Below are 20,972 nucleotides of genomic sequence, written 5' to 3' on the forward strand. Positions count from 1 at the left end.
TTTGTATCTTCTTCCATTTTCCCCTTCATGGGCTTTATCCTGCGTAAGGGACAAAGACCACACGAGTGGGCCAGCGAGAGGGCTGGGTGGATAAAGGAGCTTGCTGCTAAGCCTGATAACTTGAGCTTGATCCCCGGAACACATGTGGTGGAAGGAGAGACAAGGCTCCGGCAAGTTGTTTAATAAATTTAAAAATAATTTTAAAAAGACACATAGAAAACCTTTCCTGAAGGATAGCTTTTAATAAGCTGTGTTATATCGTTTCACGTTGTCACCTTTCTGATGTCCTGACAGAGACGGGGCCCATGAGCTAGAATAGAGCATGCTGGGACAGCGGCCAGGCTATTAGACTCAGGAAAAGTTGTTTCTGTCTTTCAGAGCACTAATGACAGCCCACTTTGATCTGTGTTCTAATGCAGCTGAAACTGGTGCTCGCGGAGCAGAAATGCATCTCTTCGTCTCGATAACTGCCTGTTGCTACAGTCAGGGGACTCGGGTCATTATCGGGGTGACTAGAAGGGGCGGAGGATGATGAGTGTTAGTCTCAGACTGCAGGGGGATTGTTTCTGAAGATGTTCCCCATACCGCCATTCCCTGGTTGGTGTCCTATCGGTCACCGCTTAACAAGACAGATCAAGATACCGTGTTGTCAGACAGATGGCTTTGGCCATTCATTCACTTTCCTGCCAAGTAGAAGTTCGGGAGATAAGTAGAATGTACGTCTATTCTAAATGTGCTTCTGTGTGGGCTTCGTTAGATAGATTAAGCAGATGGCCTATGGTTTTGTTGATTTTTTTTAAAAGTTGAATGGATCATTAATAAAAGTCATTTGAAAGTGTTTTTTTTTTCTTTATGTGGCCCCAGAAGCTAGCATGGCAGGGGACTGAAGATGTGTCTTCTGTGTCACCTTAGGCCCAGCTGTAATTTTACTGACCTAATTTTTATGCTGAGGGACAGTGATGGTGCCTGCACCAGAGAACTCTTGGACCTCCTCTGACAATTGGGTGGTTGTTCCTTGTCCTGATGACTGGATGGTTGTTCCTTGTCCTGAGGATTAGATAGATGATTGTTCTTTGTCTTGACAATTGGGTGGTTGTTCCTCAATCTGACAATTGTATGGTTGTTTCTCGTCCTGATGATTAGATGGTTGTTCCTTGCCCTGACGATTGTGTGGTTGTTCCTCGTCCTGACGATTGTGCGGTTGTTCCTTGTCCTGATGATTGTTTGGTTGTTCCTTGTCCTGATGATTGGGTGGTTGTTCCTTGTCCTGATGATTGGGTGGTTGTTCCTTGTCCTGGATAAAGAACTTGAACATTATTTATTAGTTTTTTCTCTTTTTTTTTTTTTTCCTGATAAGTCTTTTTCAAGGTTTTAACAAGTAGGATCAGTAGGAGATAAAGTGAGAATGTTGCTGTTCATATCTTGGAGAGGAATGGGTCCCTGTGGCTTGGTCAACACATTGCCCAGGCTTTAGAGTAAAGCATTATCTAGGTAACACCCATCCATCTACTAGTTCAAAAGGGAATCTCTGGCTGGAGCTCCATGGTGTCCAGCTCCAAGCAATGCAGCACAAGGTACAGTAAGTCCAGCGAAAGACCCCTCCCCCACGGCACGGGCCAGGACTGGACATAAGTTCTGGGGCTGGTACGTGAGGGCTGGTCAGCTACCTGCTCAACCAAAGGGCAGCTTTAGCCCACCAGACTAGTTCAAACATAGTCCAGTGTTTGGAAGAAGCCAAAAGAAGTAAAATCGTAACTGATGCCTGTCCTGGGAAAATCAGTTTGATATTAGTCCTAGGACCATGTTAGATTTTAATCCTCAGCGTGGCCCACAAATGCAGCCCAATCTAATGTTAAAGAAAATGAAAGTCAGAGTCATGTATTAGACTTCTATATCTCAGAGACGTTTGCAGCAATTCTCTCTCACATACAATTTCACTCTGTGTGGTCCCATGTCAGAGGCGCAAAAATAAGAGATGGAAAATTCCAGAAATGAAGGGTTCATGCTTTTGAAATTCTGAGAAGTGTGATGCTGTTCCACGCCCTCTGGTCTAGGACGTGTGTCATCTCTTTGTCTAACCTCTCTGTGGTACACTGCTCCCCTTGCTGACATCATAGGCCTCTTATCCTTAGATCACCTGTCAGATCGCCTGTCCACAGATAATCTGGCCATTGCATTACAGATTGATTTCGGAGGATCAGCTGAGCATGCAGTGTGGGCCCGTCTTCACACCCTCATCTGATGAGTCTCACTTTGAAAAGCAAGCCACCTTGCCCTCTGAGAGTTCTCCACAGCCATTTCTGTGCTCGGTGACGCTGTTACAGATGGGACCAAATCCGCTAAAACACCAGTCCACGGCAGCTTCCCCTTAAGTCTCTCCGTCATTTCAACCTCCGCTGTTCCTTCACCCCTCAGGCCCTGTGTTAACTTGTTTTCTTTATTTTTCCAGGCCAACCACCCCCTTGGTCCCCAAACTTGACTTTGACGAAAACCACTCCCACTTCCTGAGAGGAAGCCAAAGAGTTAAAAGCCATCATGAGTACAAAGGGATGGGAAGAATTCGTGGTGACTTGTGTCGACATGCATTTTCCCTTAAAGTACCTGGGCCCACTCCTGCAGTGACTGTGTCCAGGCAGATCTCAATTTACTTCATCATAGGCCTGAAGTACGGGGTGGCGGTGATGCCAAAGAGAGTCTGCGCGGTGCTTCTTGTGAGAGATAATAAATGAGAGGGATAGGAGAGAGAGAGAAAAAGAGAGAGGAGAGAAGAAAATATTCACTTATATTCACTGTTATTGTGATATAATTTTTAAATTTATGTTATTAATCTATTTTGTACCACATTTGTGAATTAAATTTTGTCATAGTTTTATATATATATATATATATATATATATATATATATATATATAGATATATATGAGGTGAAAATATATAGAGAGAATTTGGTACTTTTCCCTGCGGTCATGGGGTATAGCCTCTGTGGTAGGACTGCCTTGAATATCTTGTTCATACATGAGCTGTTGCTAACACAATGGCAGAATTCCATAATTAGACAAATTTGTTCTTTTTAAATCATATGGTTTCCCCAATAGCCTGACACTGTGAGTTATACTGAAGCTCTTTCTGTTCAGAAAATGTTATATAAGTGTGTGTTGTTTTGGGGGAAGGGAAAATGAACTGCACAGATGGAAAGGGCTTAGGACACGAACCCTGCGTCCCTCCCTCCACATTTAATTCTGGCATCAACAACCCCATTCTCCCAGCCAGAAGCTCTGAGACACATGGTTTGGGAAGGGAAGTTTCCTCTTTTTTGGAATTGTGTGAAAAGTTTTAGAGTAGTATCAAATTAAACCACATCCACTTGTTCTTTTGATGAAGTCCCTTATTGAAAAGTCAGACATCGCAGAGAAATTCTGTTGCCCAAGGACATCTGGAGCAGACGGCCGCCATCCCTGGCCTCTCACCCTTTGTTCCTGTTTGTTTTCTTTGCCTGCCTCGGTTTCTAGTCTTCTCTCACACCCTCCACTCCCGCTCTCTCTGCGTCCATACTTCCTGTGTGTTTTCAATCACAACTCTCAGCTTTCGCAATTCGTCAGCCCGACTGACTTGGAAATACAGCTCAGCAAAAGGGCAGGGGCAGCAGGCTGCTTAGGCCCCCAGCTCCAGGGCTGGGCTGGCCCTCAACCTGTCCTGCTGAGGGCCTTGGATAAGAGAGTGTGGGAAGGCTTTAGATCTATGCTTCCATTTTCCTCGCTTTTCTGTTTCTGCGATGGAATGCCCAAGAAGACTCTTGAGTGTGGGGGCTTACTTCAGCTCACAGTTTGAGGGTGCAGTCTACAGGAGGGGAAGAGATAGCAGCAGGTGACCGAAGATTGGCTGACCTGTGCAACTGGGGCTCCTCTCTGTGATCTAACAGGAAGCAGAGAACAGACAGGAAGTGAGGTGAGCAGGGCTTTTATCCTCAAGGCCCAGACAACAGTGAGCAAGTTGCTTCCTTAGCAAGGCTCTACTTCCCAGGCATATCCGACCCGTGGCCACTAGGCTATCACAGAAGATAAGCTGTGAACACAAAATTCATAAGCTTACTTAAGACATGAGATCTTTTGTAAGTTGATAACAGATGCATAGGGTAAACTATGTATAAGACAGTGTCCCGCCAACATGTAAAATGTTGGGCACACCTCTACATTATTCAAAATAGCACCACCAACTGGGGACCCATGGACCCGCAGAGGACATTCCACATGCAGATCTCAACACCCCTCAGATGGTACCCGCGCCTCTTCACATGGGCCCAAGTACTTTAAGGGACAATGCATGTTGACACAAGTCACCACGAATTCTTCCCATCCCTTTGTACTCATGATGGCTTTTAACTCTTTGGCTTCCTCTCAGGGAGTGGGAGTGGTTTTCGTCAAAGTCAAGTTTGGGGACCAAGGGGGTGGTTGGCCTGGAAAAATAAAGAAAACAAGTTAACACAGGGCCTGAGGGGTGAAGGAACAGCGGAGGTTGAAATGACGGGGAGACTTAAGGGGAAGCTGCCGTGGACTGGTGTTTTAGCGGATTTGGTCCCATCTGTAACAGCGTCACCGAGCACAGAAATGGCTGTGGAGAACTCTCAGAGGGCAATGTTGAGAAGGTTCCACTACCGATTCATAATGCAGAGACTTGGCTTTCTCTCCAGGTCTGTAATACCACCACCGACAGGAAACATGCAGACATCTTCCTGGAGAGATGTGTGACCGAGTCAGTCATGAACATTGTGAGCGGCTTCTTCAACTCGCCCTTCTCAGACAACAGTACCAGCCTGCAGGTAACTGAACCCACTGCCGGGGAAACTATCTGGCTCGGTCGTCCTTTCTAACTCTCCGGAGAACCACTGTCTCTTGTGTTACTTAGCATCATCCCCTTTCTGACTTGACCAAACTTTATTTTCGTATTAACTTATTCACAATAACACAGAGGAATGGGTTTCATAGTGGCATTTTTTTTTTTGTGTGTGTACACCGTTATATTTTCTCACACCTTCTCTCTCCTCTCTTTGTTTGGTCCCAGTGTTTCTTATGTGTTTTCATTTGTTTTAGTGTCTCTTAGCTTTTGTAATTTTGCCTGTTCTGACCCACTTTAATATTTATACTTTAGCACCCAATCCAGTTTATACATCATTTAATCAGATGAAAGATCAGAGACCCCCCCCCATGTCCTCCCACTCTCTCTCCCACTTGGTGATCGCTCCCCGAACCCCACCTTCATTTTACATCGAGAAACCGCCTCCTAAAATTGAGTCATTGTCCTCCTGTTAAGTATGACAAGGCATTTCACATCTGTAGGCAAAGGACCAAGTGCTGAAATAATGGCTGATTGTTCAGATGGCTCGGACCTGGGCTGCTGCCGTTTGTTAGTAATTTATCCTAAAGGTTAAAAACATTAAGGTTTTCAAGTCTTCATAAATACTTAAAAACACTTGCGCTTTCCATCCTTAAATGTCCACAGATGAGGAAAGCGCCAGATACGCACAGCATATCTGTAGGGCATCTTATTAAAATGTGTGCTTCACAAGGAAAATTCACGACTAAGAAAGATGCCGCTCAGTTAGCATACCACCACAGGGTCGCACTGAGTGTCCTCTAGTTTTGTCTGTGTGGAGAACACAATTGCTCAACCCTGTGTTCTGTGAGTTCCCAGCTGCAGGTCCTGCTGTCCTTCAGTCAACGATATCAGGAAAAAGTGGAACATGGAGGGTTTTGTTCACTAGTCTCTAAATGCCCCATAACAGCTCTTTGCATAATCCTTACTTTTTAAAAGGAATTATAAGTTTGATACACAGACACACACAGTTTTATTTAATGCATTTCTGCATGTCTGAGGTTTGATGTCTCTTTTGGTGTCTGTTGCCGTGAGGGACAACATCTTGAAGACCTTGGCTTTCTCTCCACCGGATGAGGTAGTGGACCCCTGCAGGGTCAGAGACAGGGACACCCTACAGCTTAGTGACCCGGCAGGTCTAGCCGACACAGCTTCAGATTCAGTGAGAAACCCCACTCACCAGAATAAGGTGGAGAATGGCGGAGGAGGATAACTGAGGTCAGCTCTGACCTACCTACACACGTGTGTGCAAGCACACACACATGCACTCACACACGTGTGCATGCACACACACGTGCATACACACATGTGCATGCACACACACATGCACGCACACACACACAATTATAGTAGAAACACAAGTGACCAATCTTCTGTAGTGTCTGGCATGTTTCCCCTCATGCTATTGACACACAAGACATGTTGTGTGGTCAGGTGTTTGTGAGTGGCTTTGGAGCACACAACACTGTGTGTCACTGTCTGATAAGGTGTAGCTCCTCAGGCATGTTAGTGGCTTAGGGACCGTGGCATAATGACATAGAGCGGCCACTTTCCTTCTGTTTTCAGACCCACCAGCCCGTCTTTATCCAGCTGCTGCAATCCGCCTTCAGAATTTACAACTGCACCTGGCCCAACCCGGCCCAGAAGGCCTCGGTGGAGTCCTGCATCCGAGCGCTCGCTGAAGTGGGTAAGTCAGGGGTCTGGTTTGCCTCAATTGTATGTTTCCTGAAGTTACCGGGTTTGTGCTGCGAGCTACACAGGCAGCTTTCCAGTCTGGAACCTCACAAATAAAACCTGGTTGTTCTTTTGTTTAAGTGGAAGACCAAGGTTCAGCAACTGATTCTCAACATAGCAGAGTTTTGGAAGAAAAAGTATATTCATATTTCCAAATTTCAAAGGGGTATTATATTTAAAATATGGCTTAGTGGGATTTTGTAAGAATGGCTTAACTGATTATCTTACTTTTAATTGTGGAATCATCTTATTTATTAGTTGTGAACCCGATGTTGTTAAGAATTTTTTTAACAATAGTTTTTTTTGTTTTGTTTGTTTGTTGTTTTCGAGACAGGGTTTCTGTGTAGCTTTGGTGGCTTTCCTGGAACTAGCTTTTGTAGACCAGGCTGGCCTCAAACTCACAGAGAACTGCCTGCCTCTGCCTCCCAAGTGCTGGGATTAAAGGCGTGTACCATGTTTGTTTGTTTTTAACATTCTAGTTTGTGTGAAATCTGTATCATGCAAAGGCCTATTATACACTGAGGGCATCAACATTAATAATGAGATGGAGACAAGTGTAACACAAATTCTACTTGGTCTTAATAAATAAAACCCAGAGTTGGATATCAGGTAGTAGTGCTGGGATCCACCTCACTGTAGGTAGCAGTGTTGGGATCCACCTCACTGCAGCAGTGCTGGGATCCACCTCACTGCAGCAGTGCTGGGATCCACCTCACTGTAGCAGTGCTGGGATCCACCTCAATGTAGGTAGCAGTGCTGGGATCCACCTCACTGTAGGTAGCAGTGCTGGGATCCACCTCACTGTAGGTAGCAGTGCTGGGATCCACCTCACTGTAGGTAGCAGTGCTGGGATCCACCTCAATGTAGGTAGCAGTGCTGGAATCCACCACACTGCAGCAGTGCTGGGATCCACCTCACTGTAGCAGTGCTGGAATCCACCACACTGTAGCAGTGCTGGGATCCACCTCACTGTAGCAGTGCTGGAATCCACCACACTGTAGCAGTGCTGGGATCCACCTCACTGTAGCAGTGCTGGAATCCACCACACTGTAGCAGTGCTGGGATCCACCTCAATGTAGGTAGCAGTGCTGGAATCCACCACACTGCAGCAGTGCTGGGATCCACCTCACTGTAGCAGTGCTGGAATCCACCACACTGTAGCAGTGCTGGGATCCACCTCACTGTAGCAGTGCTGGAATCCACCACACTGCAGCAGTGCTGGGATCCACCTCACTGCAGCAGTGCTGGGATCCACCTCACTGTAGGTAGGAGTGCTGGAATCCACCACACTGTAGCGGTGCTGGGATCCACCTCACTGTAGGTAGCAGTGCTGGGATCCACCTCACTGTAGCAGTGCTGGGATCCACCTCACTGTAGCAGTGCTGGGATCCACCTCATCGCAGGAGTGCTGGGATTACAGATGTATCCAGTACATCTGGCTTTATGTGGGAGACTCAAATTAAGCTTACACCAGAAGTACTTACCCACTGAGTCACCGTCCCAGTCTTTGTGTAGAATAATTATGGAGGGAGTGGAGGATAGAGAAGTACAGTCTCGGATGGACGGAAAATAATAAAGGAAAAAGGAAAACAGAGAGGCATATGACTATTCCTGGTGGTTCCATCGTTTCAGTCTCGTGGTCATGGTCTTGGCCACTGTTAATGTTTATTGAGATTTACTAGGACCAGGGCTGTGCTTTTATACACCTAACCTTTGATTGATTCTATGGTTATTTATATCTCACAGTTCAGGAAACCATTATCTTCACCTCGTGTTTAGTATATGCTTAATAAACCTGTGATAGGCAGTCAGTGATATAGCTAATTGTGATCGTTAAAATGTTTTCGGTCATTACCTAATCTGCAATCTGGCCTAAGAGATTTTATATTAACAAAACTTAATGGTGGCACCAATTTTGAGGAAATAAAAAAATCAGATATAATCTAAGAATATCAATTGATGACTACAGTTAATAGTAATATAGTTTACCTAGGAAATTAATTTTAGATAAGAATTCTAGTTATAAATATGTGAAAGAAATAGTTTTTAAATAGACTCTCTACTGTGCTTGCTTCTCTGGCGCACATGCCGCTGGGACCTGGGGACCTGGTCATCCCTCTGCGGTTCTGCCCTGGAGTGCACAGCACGGACACTTTCCTCCCCCTCCCTTCCTGCCTGGTGTCCTGGTCAGCCTGATGCTTGGGGTGGGATTGTCTTCCTCAGTTTGTGTGCAAGTGCTAGGGCCCTCTAGTCCTCTCATAGTTCTCAAATTAATGCTGAAACATTTGATGTATTATATATAATAATATAATGAATTATCTGTATTTCTCAAGTTAATGCTGAAGCATTTGATGATGTCACTGAAGCATTTGATGATGTCACTGGTATCGTAAGTGATGTGTTTTCCAAACCATGTTTATGGTTTTGCTTTGACCTGAGCCTCCAGTTCTCTCCTGGGTCACTCTGTTGTGTGACCCCTGTACCCCCGAGCTTGGCTGTCCCCAGCCCTGTGACCTCCTCACTCTCAAGCTCTGATTTCCCTCTGCCTCAAGCCCTCTTGTCCAGACTTGCAGCCCCTTTCTGAGCTCCAGGGCTCTAGGTCATGACCGCTTTCCATGCATACTTCATGGTGCTCCTCCTGAGGTGCTCAGAGCTGAGAGGCTCTGCAAGGGACATTGCTTTTCAAGTTATAATAAAATAGTAAAATGGGTTTTTTGGACCAAATTAGGAATTTTATCCATCAGTAAAAGGTGTCATCAAAAGGAGAAGCAAATAGTCTTACCTTTCACACAGCATACGGCCTTCCCTTCAGATGATATTTCTCAGGTTTGCTTCCTTCTCTCCCTTCCTCTCTCTCCTTGTTGTAATAGGAGAAGTGGGGCTGCGTCCCCGGCACCCAGCCGCCCGCATGGCTAGCTTATGCCCCGAAATAATTACACGGACACTGTATTCTTTTAAACATTGTTTGGCCCATTAGTTTTAACCTCTTATTGGCTAGCTCTTACATATTGATCTAACCCATTTTTGATATTCTGTGTAGCCCTACGAGGTGGCTTACTAGGGAGATCTTAACTTGCATCTGTGTCAGGTGGGAGAATCATGGCGACTCCCTGACTCGGCTTCTTTTTCCCAGCATTGGGCGCTGTATTTAGATTTTTTATGGTATAACCTGTGTGTTAGGGTTATCTTAGTTGGCAGTTGAATGAAGTAATTTTTTGAAGGTGTTTATAGTAACCTTTTAGGAGGGCGTGGTGTATCATACCATATTGGGATAGACGTAATTTATAGAGTTTTATCTTCTGTGAAAACAAAAGAAGACCCTCTCCAAAGTATTATATTTTTAGACCCATATTTTGAAATTATAATACCCTTGTATCTATTTTGGTTTAGCTTGGTAGCCCATATGATGAAATGTCTCTTTGTATTTAGTTTTTTTACAGTTAAAAACATAATAATATAAAGAATTTAGACTTTTTGTGAATTTTTTATTGTTACATGGCTTATTTTTTTATTTTTTTTTAATTTATAACTATCTGTATTTTGTCTTTTTAAAGACTTTACCTTTTTTTAAACCATTAACTTTATTTTTATATATATATATATATATATATATATATTTTTTAAGCCTATGTACATTTATCCAACATTGTGGTTTTTTATGTCTGAATCTGTTTTATTGTGAATCTGTAATTTTTTTTACTATCCAGGAGCATTTTTTAAAATGTTATTTTTTAAAAACTTAAGTTGCACCATATACAGATAATATGGTATTGTCTGTGTCCTGTCCAGTCTAAACCTTAATTGTGCTGTTATTATGGTAATTACGGTAGTTTTTGTTTGAGACCAGCACAGTTTAGCTTGGCGGAGCTGAGCCGGTCTTGCCTCAGAACCATTTGGTGCCCCTGAGCCACACACAGTTTTAGGCACACAGCAGTCCACATTGCCATCAAGCAAGCCGTAGCACTTTATTTTAAATGCTCCATTTAAAAGCTCTGTATCCCGTAGGAGCCAGACAGAGATCGTGATGGCGGCATAGCCTAGAAAGCCGGCATTTTAAAACAGCCAGTTTTTTTTTGTTGCTGAGTCAGGACAATTTTTTTGTGGCATGCAATCCATAAACAGCAAAAAGCTGTCTTAAATTTTTTCTCTCCTTTTTAAGCCTTTTCAGGTTTTACGTGGAGTTCATTAGCACATTGGGTGCCACTCTGTTGTAATAGGAGGAGTGGGGCTGCGTCCCCGGCACCCAGCCGCCCGCATGGCTAGCTTATGCCCCGAAATAATTACACGGACACTGTATTCTTTTAAACATTGTTTGGCCCATTAGTTTTAACCTCTTATTGGCTAGCTCTTACATATTGATCTAACCCATTTTTGATATTCTGTGTAGCCCTACGAGGTGGCTTACCAGGGAGATCTTAACTTGCATCTGTGTCAGGTGGGAGAATCATGGGCGACTCCCTGAGTCAGCTTCTTTCTCCCAGCATTCTGTTCTGTTTACTCCACCCACCTAAGGGTTGGTCTATCAAATGGGCCAGGGCAGTTTTCTTTATTAATTAACCAATGAAAGCAACAGATTAGAAAGAAATCACTCCCACATCATCTCCTTCTCCTTTAGCCTTCAGCAAATGCAATGGGAACTGAGACCACTTGGCCTCCCCAGTACTTAGAGTGCAGTGCATAGCACTTAGAAATTGCAGACAAAATCAGACATGGGAACAGGTACACCTGTAATCCTAGCTGCCTAGGACGGTGATGCAGGAGGATTACAAGTTCAAGGAGACATAGAGAACCCTGTTGCAAACAAAAGAACTAATGAAGGGTGAATGAATGAACGGGAGCTGGGGGATTTCATGTGTGCTTATCATCTAAATCCGAGCCCAGAGGATTCAGTGTGTGGTCAGATCAGTTTTTTCACGGTGTGACAGCAGAGTTGTTGGCCTAAAGTCGTCACCCAAATACACCGGCCTAATCCTTTTCTGCACTAGCCAAAGCTGAATGTTTTTTCAGAAAACAAACAAGCAAGCAAAGCTTGATTTCGTTCTGTGTGTTGAAAGAACACGTGTGGTGATGATTCCACCCAACCTGCGGCCGAGGAAGTAATGGGGAGCCATGCTGTGGCTTGGTCTCTTTTATCTCCACGAGTCTGGCTTTCATCTTCCTTTCTGCTGGCCTCCCTGTCTTACACTCTGCAATCAGGTCTGTGGTGGCAACACCTGCAGTCCCATCATTTGGGAGGTAGAGGCAGGAGGATCAGGAGTTTAAGGCGACCCTACGCTGTATACTATGAGCCACATGAAGCCCTATCTCAAACAACAAAAGTATTTTTGTTAAAATTTCTTCATGAAAGCCATTTCTTTCCTTCATCTCCACAGGGGTGTCCTCCTTCTCACTGCGCATCTGCCCTTGTGGTTTTTATCTGATCCTAGCTTATGCCATCACAAGCATAAAGATGGCTTTAAAAGCAGCTAAGAGTATGTTTTGCAGAGGACCTGGGTACCGCTCCCTGGACCCACATCTTGTCTCTCTCAACATCTCACAACTCCGGCTTCAGGGGATTGGATATCCTCTTCTAGCCCCCATGAGCACTGTGCTAACATGTACAAACTCAGACAGATACACACAAACTAGTTAAAAATAAAATAAATCCTAAAAAAGACATTCATAGAAAGCTGGTGTCATATATATATATATGTATATATATATATACACCATGGCATTGTCATATTATCATATGTCACATATTATCATTTAATATTATATTATATATATCATTTAATTATGTCATATAATGGCATTATGCACCATACCATTTCATGTTATCACCATATTACATTATATCATATAACAACATATCATATTATATCATCATCATAAATCAAATTTCATGTCATATAGCATCATGTCACATCATACCATATACCATCATGTTTTCCTGCCTGGGAGGCCAACTTCCAACAGCAAAGGGTCAGAGGGAATCCATGAAGTCTGCGCGCCATGACTTTTTCATCTAAGGGGTAAGGGGAAAGACACTCACAAGCTCTCTTGATGGTTTCCTTCTTTATTCTTCTCCTGCATTCTTATGTTCTCTTTTCTTCAGAAATGTCCTTTCTGTCTCTCTGATGTTTTCCTTCTTATTCTCCCAATGTTTTCCTCCTTATTCTCTCATTTTTGGTGTTTTCCTTATCTTATCTATTTTTCCATTACAGCTTATATACTCCAGCAAAATCTTTCAAGAAATATAAAGAAAATCACAGTGTGGGTACAGTCTAGTTTTCAAATGAATGTTTACCATGAATACAAGTAAAAAAACAGCATGTTTTCTATATCCCTTCCATGGTTAAACACTTTATCATTACAGGTGAAAAACAAATTATCCCAGGAACCCACGTACATTTATACCCAAGCACCTTGTTACAGATTACTCATCAACCAATTCTAGCAAGGAATATACGTCAGCTGACAATGATTGGGCCGCTCTTTCCTTGTCCTCTGACCTAAACGGGTTCCTCATTCAGCTCTGTGCCTTTCTGAAGCTTCAGATTGTCTTCTTGGGTTTTTCACCTCCGCACTATTCGACAGAAACATCTTAGTCTAACTTTAAGTTATTTTCAAAGCCTTGTTTCAGCTGTGATGCACTCCTAATCCCGTGAACACATCTCCCAACATTAAGAAAGGATTTCAGCTAGTTAGGCTACTGGGCTCAGTTGTTTTTCTACCCAACTCCTCGATAGAAGCTCAAGTGTTCTTGCTGTGTGACACTTCCTTGTTTTATTTTTTATCCTCTGCAGCCTCTGCTTTATCAGAGGCAGGGACAGCATTTTATCCTACCTTTACTATATTATTTTTCTCGCTAAACTAACTTCTATAATAGTCCCTTATTATAGTTATTAAAAAACCCCAGTTGTCAAAATCCTGTTTAAACTAATACCATTATTGCATAATCACCATTATTATATAATAAAATCATTGCTTAGGTTCAGTTAAATAGTACACCTCAGGAGGAAATCATCTTCTTAATAATCCACAGGTAAAATGCCCAGCAGAACGAGATGTTTCCAGGAGGTAATCACTACGTTAGGCAGTGGGGATCTCCCCACACCCATCCACACTATGCCAGATGCCAGAGAGAGATGGCCGCGGCAAGCATGTAAAGCTTTGCCCAGCAGAAACAAAAGACATTCTGAGGTCTGTAGTCTCGGGGCCTTGCCTCTCGAAGATTCACCTATCAGGGATTGGCCTCCTGGGGCCCTGAGATCCTCTCCAAGATTCACCTATTCTCCTGAGATCCTCTCCAAGATTCACCTATCAGGGATTGGCCTCCTGGGGCCCTGAGATCCTCACATCAACTGTCATCTGCTGCTTCCCTCACATGGCCGCCAGCACTCATGTCGTATGATCATATGTCATTATATCATTCAATTATATCATCATCATATGTGGTGATATTTAGTTTGTACTTTGACAAACAAAGCTTGCCTGAAGATTGGAGTATGGAGCTAGCCTCACGAGTTGGCCACAGAGGCCGGGTGGTGGTGGCTCACACCTTTAATCCCAGCACTAGGGAGGTGGAGATGGGAAGTGATGTGGGTGGGCAGAGAGAGGAATATAAGGTGAAAGGAGACAGGAGCTCATGGCATTCAGTCTGAGGACTTTAGAGACAGGATACTCTTCAGTCTGAGGATTTCATAGAGGCAGGAACTAGTTCCTGGCTGCTCTGCTTCCCTGATCTTTCAGCTTTCTCCCCCTGATATCTGGCTCCTGGTTTTTATTATTAAGACCAATTAGAACTCATGCAACATCATCTTCATGTCATCATACTGTATGTATCATCATGGTATATCATCATCTTATATATTATCATGTATATGCTTATCATGTAATTTTATATTACCATATCATACTGTCACACAATCATCATATTATCATATCACACATATCACATATCTTCATATCATATCGTATATCCATATATTGTCACCTTATAGTATCATCTCCTAGCCCTTCACACCATCATTGTATGCCATATCACCTCATACCATGTTATCACATCCCCATAGTTTCTTTTCAGCCATAGAGATCAATCATATGTAAACATCTTCATATAAGATATTTTCCCTTCCTGCTCCTTGTTGCTGTTTGAAATCTCTTGTTTCTCAGACTCTGCTGTTTACCCCCCTCAGAGTGGAGACTCTGGAAACAGTGGCTTTGTTGTCCTTGCCCTCAGGGCCTGCAAACCTACTTCTCATAAGCAAGATGATGAATGCATTCGTTACTTTCTCATCACTGTGACAGAGCTCTCCACAGAAGCACTGTGAGGCGGAAAGGGTGGGGCATGTCCTTGCCTGGTCCATTGTGGTGGGGCAGGCATGGTGACAAGGGTGTCTCTAGCTGTGGCCACCTTGCACCACAGCCAGGAAGTGGAGAGATGAGTGCTGGTGGCTCCGGCTTTTTTTCTTTTTATTCAGCTGGGGTTCCCAGCTGACAAGCTGGTGCCACCCTGTGTAGGGCGGGTCTGTCCTTGGTTAAGCATCTCTGGAAACACCCCACAGACACCTCCAAAGTGTCTTCTAGTGTTTCTAAGTCCTGTTAACAGTGAGATGTTAGCCCCCACAACAGGTGTGTGTTGACTTAGGACCATCTATGGACGACGGCGACTTTACCTTGGCTAGTATCAAAAGGCAACATGGCCGCAAGTTAGAGCTAAAGGTCACGTTAACCTGCGTGTGGTTCTAGGATCAGACATCTGCTCATAAACAGAATCACTGTTCCTATGATTTGAGCGAAGGTTGAGGCTTCACAGACAGAGAAGGACTGAGGACGGCAGAGGCAGGACCCAGAGAGAACCAGCTGTTTCAGCGTTCCTTTCTGTACAGCGGGAAAGCAGGGGACACCATGGTGTGTCGTGGTTGGTTGCTGGGACTCTCCCATCTGTCCTGGAAACTGACCTGTTTCTGAGCCCGGTCATCACCCCCTCTGGTTAGGTCAGTCTCCTGAGACATCGGCAGTCTCCGAGAGTGGCCTCTCGTGAAGTCCAGCCCTGGGTGGCACCTGTGTGAAGCTTCTCCATTCACCTGCACTACTTTTTCTATTTCAGTTTTCTTTCCAAATGCGTAGCAACACTGAAATTTGGCACATCTTAAACATTTAAGAATATTTGACATTTAAGAGAATACAGAATAATCTATGTGTAAAATATCACAAGGTCGGGGATGCATTTTGATGCATTTATGAATTGGCAAACACATTCCTTATACATGCAAATATCAATTATAGTTTACCTGTGTGAAACACCTGTTTCTCAAGCGCTCTCTGGTACTATTAGCTCAACCTGTCTCTCATCAAAACCACTTCATCCTCTTCCTCTAGTGTGCACTGAATGCAGAAGGCGGAAAGAAGACAGGAGGACCACTCTCTCAGTTGGCCCTTCCCTCCCCGTGAGCAGTAAGGGCTTCCTGAGTGCTGCGGAATGTCAAGGCCATGGGAATCTCTAGACACACAGGGTTAGATGCCTTTCCTCAGTTTACCCGTTCCTGTAAAAGCATGAAATGCAGAAACGCTTCCAGCAAACACATCTACGAATGACTTCCATATAATTTCACTTAGGAAAGAATTCTGCCCATGCGCTTCATAATTGGCCTGTGATCTGGGGGGATTCATATTGGGTAGCTGTTTGGCCACAGTATTGATTTTCCACAAGGAAATTGCAGGAAATGTCTCTTACAAATGCTTTGCCTACTGAACACAAACTTCAAGCCAGTCATTCTCAAAATGAGAGAAATGTAAACCCATTAACCCTTTAGAGAGTCTGTATTAAATAAATGTCTATTTGAATTTGCTAGGGGCATTGTAGTGGGAGTCTAAGGAGTTTGACGTCATGTAATCTTGTGACTATGGTTTTACATCTTCATTAGTAGCTCAGGCTACCCCTTAGCTACCTCCTTTGTGCTGATCCCTGGCTTCCATCCTGAACAATGCAAAAGAGAAGCCCCAGGAAAGCAAATGCTGAATCAAAACAAAATAACCTTCTTAAAATCCACTGTTTTATAAAACAATTACTTGCAATAAGTTATAATATAGCATACTATTTTATAAACACTTTTCACTTATTAGTTTAACTGATTGTTTAGTGATTCCTCGCTATCTGGAAGGTATCATTGTAGCTGAAGTAAATCCACTCTATCAAACATACTTCACCCCCAGGGAATTTCTAGAGTAGATACACCTTGTAAATAAAGAAGAAGCAAGCGTAAGGCTGAGTGCCTTACCTGTTAGAAAGTTCTAGAGCTTTTCATGGCACTCAGAGCACGGTCTGTGATGTTTGCAACGGTAAAGTTCATGATGCCGAGAAATGAACACGTGTCCCAGTGGTTCAACAGCCTCTGGGTGGCGCTAACCTGACCTCACCCTGTTCTAAACATCTAATGTCTGCGGTCACCTCTAATATGAGGGAATCGTGCTAATGGCTGAGAGTGGACCTTCTGTGTTGTGGAAACTGCTCTGCCAGGGGTGTTGTTAACCCACCAGCCATGCCAGAGAATGCCCTTCTCCTTAACTTCGTGTTTGGATTTCGTCATATTGTTACAGTTTTAATGTGTTTTTCTTGTCTATGCACGGGGAAGAAAACTGTGCTATATGATTGAGCTGTTGGTATTTCCTTTTCTGTGAACAGGGCCCTTCTTGTGCTTTGAGTTCAACCCTTACATGTTGGGAAATCAGACTTTTGACTATTTGGTGACCAGTTTTCTTAAAATATCATTGGAATTTTATTTTCTAGCATAAGGGATTTATAATTCTTCTGGGGCTTTTTAGTTTGTGGAAGCGTATGCACGTGTTCCTGTATGAGCAGGTGTGTTTAGCTCAGAGAGTAACTTGTCTTTTAGATGGGTTCTCCATTGATCTGGAACTTGCCAAGTAGGTTAGGCTGGCCAGGGAGCCCCGAGCTCCCCCTGTCTGTCTCTCCATTGCTGGGGTTTTGGGTGCACACTGCCATGCTAGGGGATTTGGGTGCACACCGCCATAGGGTTTTGGGTGCATACTGCCATGCTAGGCTTGTTCTGGCGGAGGCAACTCAGGCGCTCACGCTTGCACGGCAATGCGCTTTTCTGCCTGAGCTCTTATCCCAGCCTGCTTCTTTGAAGGTTTAATTTCATCCTCAGAAGAGTTTCTGCCACTCTGAGGTGCTGTTAATTTTCAGAGAATTTTCATATTTTGATTTGTCTGCATCTTTTGGGTGTTGTTGTGAAAAGCCATGTGCTCCCTGGAGGTGAGCAATGCTCTCCTCTGACTCAGAAGACTGCGGGAGGCCATAAAGACTGTGAGTTTCTCCTGTCTCACAGAGTGAGGAAAATGCAGAAAGGGGAAGGGATGGAAGGAGAGAGGGAGGGAGAGAGGCAGAGAGAAAAAGGGAGGTAGAGGGAGGGAGAGACGCTTTGAATACCTAGAATACACTGCATTTACTTTCAGCTTTCGTGGAATGGACTCCACTCAAGTTTATCTTTCCAGATGACTAGCCGGGCCTCCAAGTCTCATTCCTGAGTGACCATAAGAAGTATAGCTTTGTTCACGTAGAGGATTAATGGGGCGTGCGTCCATGTGGTAGAGTTGAGTTCACAAGGAAGCGTGTATCCGTATGTTCAACGTTCTCCCTGTGCAAATACTCCAGTGGGCTGGGGAAATAGCTCAGAGAGTGAAGCGCGTGCAGAATGTCCCGAGCTCAGTCTCTAAAGCCGTATAAAAATGCCGTGACATTGTGGCCTGTGCCTGGAATCCCAGTACCAGGGAGGCTGAGGTCGGTGGATCCCTGGGGCTTATTGGCCAGCCCACCTAGGCTACTCTCTGAATTCCAGGCTAGTGAGAGACCCTGCCTACCAGAGGGAGGTGGGGATTGAGGAAACACAGTTGTCTTCTGACCGCTACACACTCATGAACACACACACACACACACACACACACACACATACACGGATTTATCACAGACGTGGGTGTGCTGGAGAATGGGTGCAGCTCCCACCCACACCTTCGTCCTACAGTTCCAGCCGTTCTGGCTCGGATGGGCTGACAGCCAGCCACAGTTTTCTAATTAGTGCTCACTCTTCCTGCTCACCTTCCCCACACCCGTCAGTGTGCACATCCAAGAATTTTTCCCCGTGGCACCTATCATGGACCCGTATGTGTTTTCAGAGGGTTTGGTCTGGCAGATACCATCCGTGGTTTCTGCTAATTAAAAACATTCACATAGCACACAATATTTAATGAATTATAATTAGAAATAGATTTTGATTCTATCTTAAAGCCCCTGAAAAACTTGTCATATCCAGGAAATTTCAGGATTTATAAGGCTAATTAGGAGGTTTGCCATGTACTAAAAATACCCGTGGATAAAGGTGGCTCACTCATGAGAAGGCAGAGGTTCCCCAAAGCCAGGTGCACAGGCAGTGGCCCCCTCCTCTCCCACTTGTTCCTTAGGGACTCGGATGCCTGTCCTCTGATGGCAGACATGTCCTCAGCCAGGCGGTGGTTCTGACTTAGAGGCCCAAGAGAAGCACCTCTTTATAAGATCCTTCATATGACCTTGTCACGCGCTGTAGGCATGGAGAGTGGCAGGTGTAGCAGACTCACTGGCTGCTTGTTGCTGTTAGCTGTGGGGATTTACCCAGCTGTGTAGACAACACAGCTCCCAAAATGTTTCTAGCTTGATGGCTTTTTTTAAAAAATATTTATTTATTTATTATGTATACAATATTCTGTACCTGTGTATGCCTGAAGGCCAGAAGAGGGCATCAGACCTCATTACAGATGGCTGTGAGCCACCATGTGGTTGCTGGGAATTGAACTCAGGACCGTATGCAGAGCAGGCAATGCTCTTAACTGCTGAGCCATCATCTCTCCAGCCCGCTTGATGGCTTTTGACTCACTTTTGATCGTGGTTTTGACTTGAAAATGATGTTTTCATACTTAATTCTCTTGGAAACGAGATAAAGCAAATGCTTTTCTAATCCCAGCCCTTCTTTCTGACCACCACTCCTGGTGCCTTTTAAATAAGTTATGGAAATCTAACTCAGTAATTTCTGTTTTGATTTCAAATTAAATTTAATTTGTTCTTGTCTTGAGGTACCGGGGAACAAACCAAGAGCTTCGTGTATGCTGGGCATGTTTCTACCACAGAGATGTGTTCCCACCCTTCAAATGGTTGTCGTTGTTGTGTGGACACTTAGCTTATTTTCGCTCAAATGTGCTATGCTCAATTGCAGGGTTAATCTTCTTTCATAGCTTCAAAGGCATGATTTAGCCATGGCTACAGTTCACACCCAGGCCTGGTTTAACCATGGCTACAGTTCACATCCAGGCCTGGTTTAACCATGGCTACAGTTCACACCCAGGCCTGGTTTAACCATGGCTACAGTTCACGCCCAGGCCTGGTTTAACCATGGCTACAGTTCACACCAGGCCTCGTTTAACCATGGCTACAGTTTACATCTAGGTCTGGTTTAACCATGGCTACAGTTCACATCCAGGCCTGCTTTAACCATGGCTACAGTTCATACCCAGTCCTGGTTTAACCATGGCTACAGTCCACACCCAGGCCTGGGAGAGTGGCTTATTTTACATGGAGTTCATACGGTACAGTTCATGTCAAGTTAGGACCCTGAACCTAAAACAGCCTTATAGCTTGAGGAAGAGAAAAATCTGACACTCCGGGCTGGTGGAGTTTCTTCAGCTTTCCCTCCAGGTGCCTCCATGGAAGAGGGCGTGGAACAGCGGCTCACAGATGGGTCCTGGGTGGGCAGGTGCTGCTGTGGGCACCCACAGGCATAGACTCATTAAACTAAGTGCCCACGGATGTCGTCAGAAAAGCGTTGCCACAATGTTTCCTGTGTCGTAATATTTTTGTTGTTTTGAAACATGTATATCTGTGTGTGTCATGGGTGTGAGTTTGTGCACATGAGCACAGACCACGGAGGCCAGGGGAGGGCAACCTGGGTTCTGAGAATTGAACTCAGACCCTCTGGAAGTGTGTACTCTGACCCCCTCAGCCATCTCTGTATCTGCTTTATTCTTAGCAGCTGTCCCTCGACAGTGGGTGCCGCCTCATGCATCTGCCCTGTGCATGGGTGATGAACGCAGGGCTTAAGTGGAGTGCTCTGTGAGGGAAGCCCGGAGCTGTAAGGTTGGTTGGGCAGTGGCCCTGAAGCGGCACCGTCCTGTGTTCAGTCGCTCAGAGGAGCAAAGCAGATGCTGCTCACGCGGGAAATGGCCAGGGAAGAGCAAAAGTCTCAGCGGAGTTGGGCCGTGGAGGGAGATAAGTACCTACAAAACCATGCATTGCTCGGCAGTGTGGAGGGTGCCTGTCCTTCAGGTGCCGTGGTGTG

At 44.6% G+C, this 20,972-nt stretch overlaps 1 protein-coding gene across 2 annotated transcripts in view; it reads left to right on the forward strand.

Moving 5' to 3' along the window:
* Positions 1–20,972, forward strand: part of Itpr2 (inositol 1,4,5-trisphosphate receptor type 2) — a 398,346-nt gene that overhangs the window by 184,078 nt on the left and 193,296 nt on the right. For both annotated transcript variants that reach the window (XM_057792035.1, XM_057792044.1), the window contains 2 exons: positions 4,688–4,816; positions 6,436–6,556. In XM_057792035.1, coding sequence (XP_057648018.1) covers positions 4,688–4,816; positions 6,436–6,556 — 250 coding nt within the window. The remainder of the gene's footprint in view (positions 1–4,687; positions 4,817–6,435; positions 6,557–20,972) is intronic.

Source organism: Chionomys nivalis, chromosome 1 (genome assembly GCF_950005125.1).
Source record: "Chionomys nivalis chromosome 1, mChiNiv1.1, whole genome shotgun sequence".
Lineage (NCBI taxonomy): Eukaryota > Metazoa > Chordata > Mammalia > Rodentia > Cricetidae > Chionomys > Chionomys nivalis.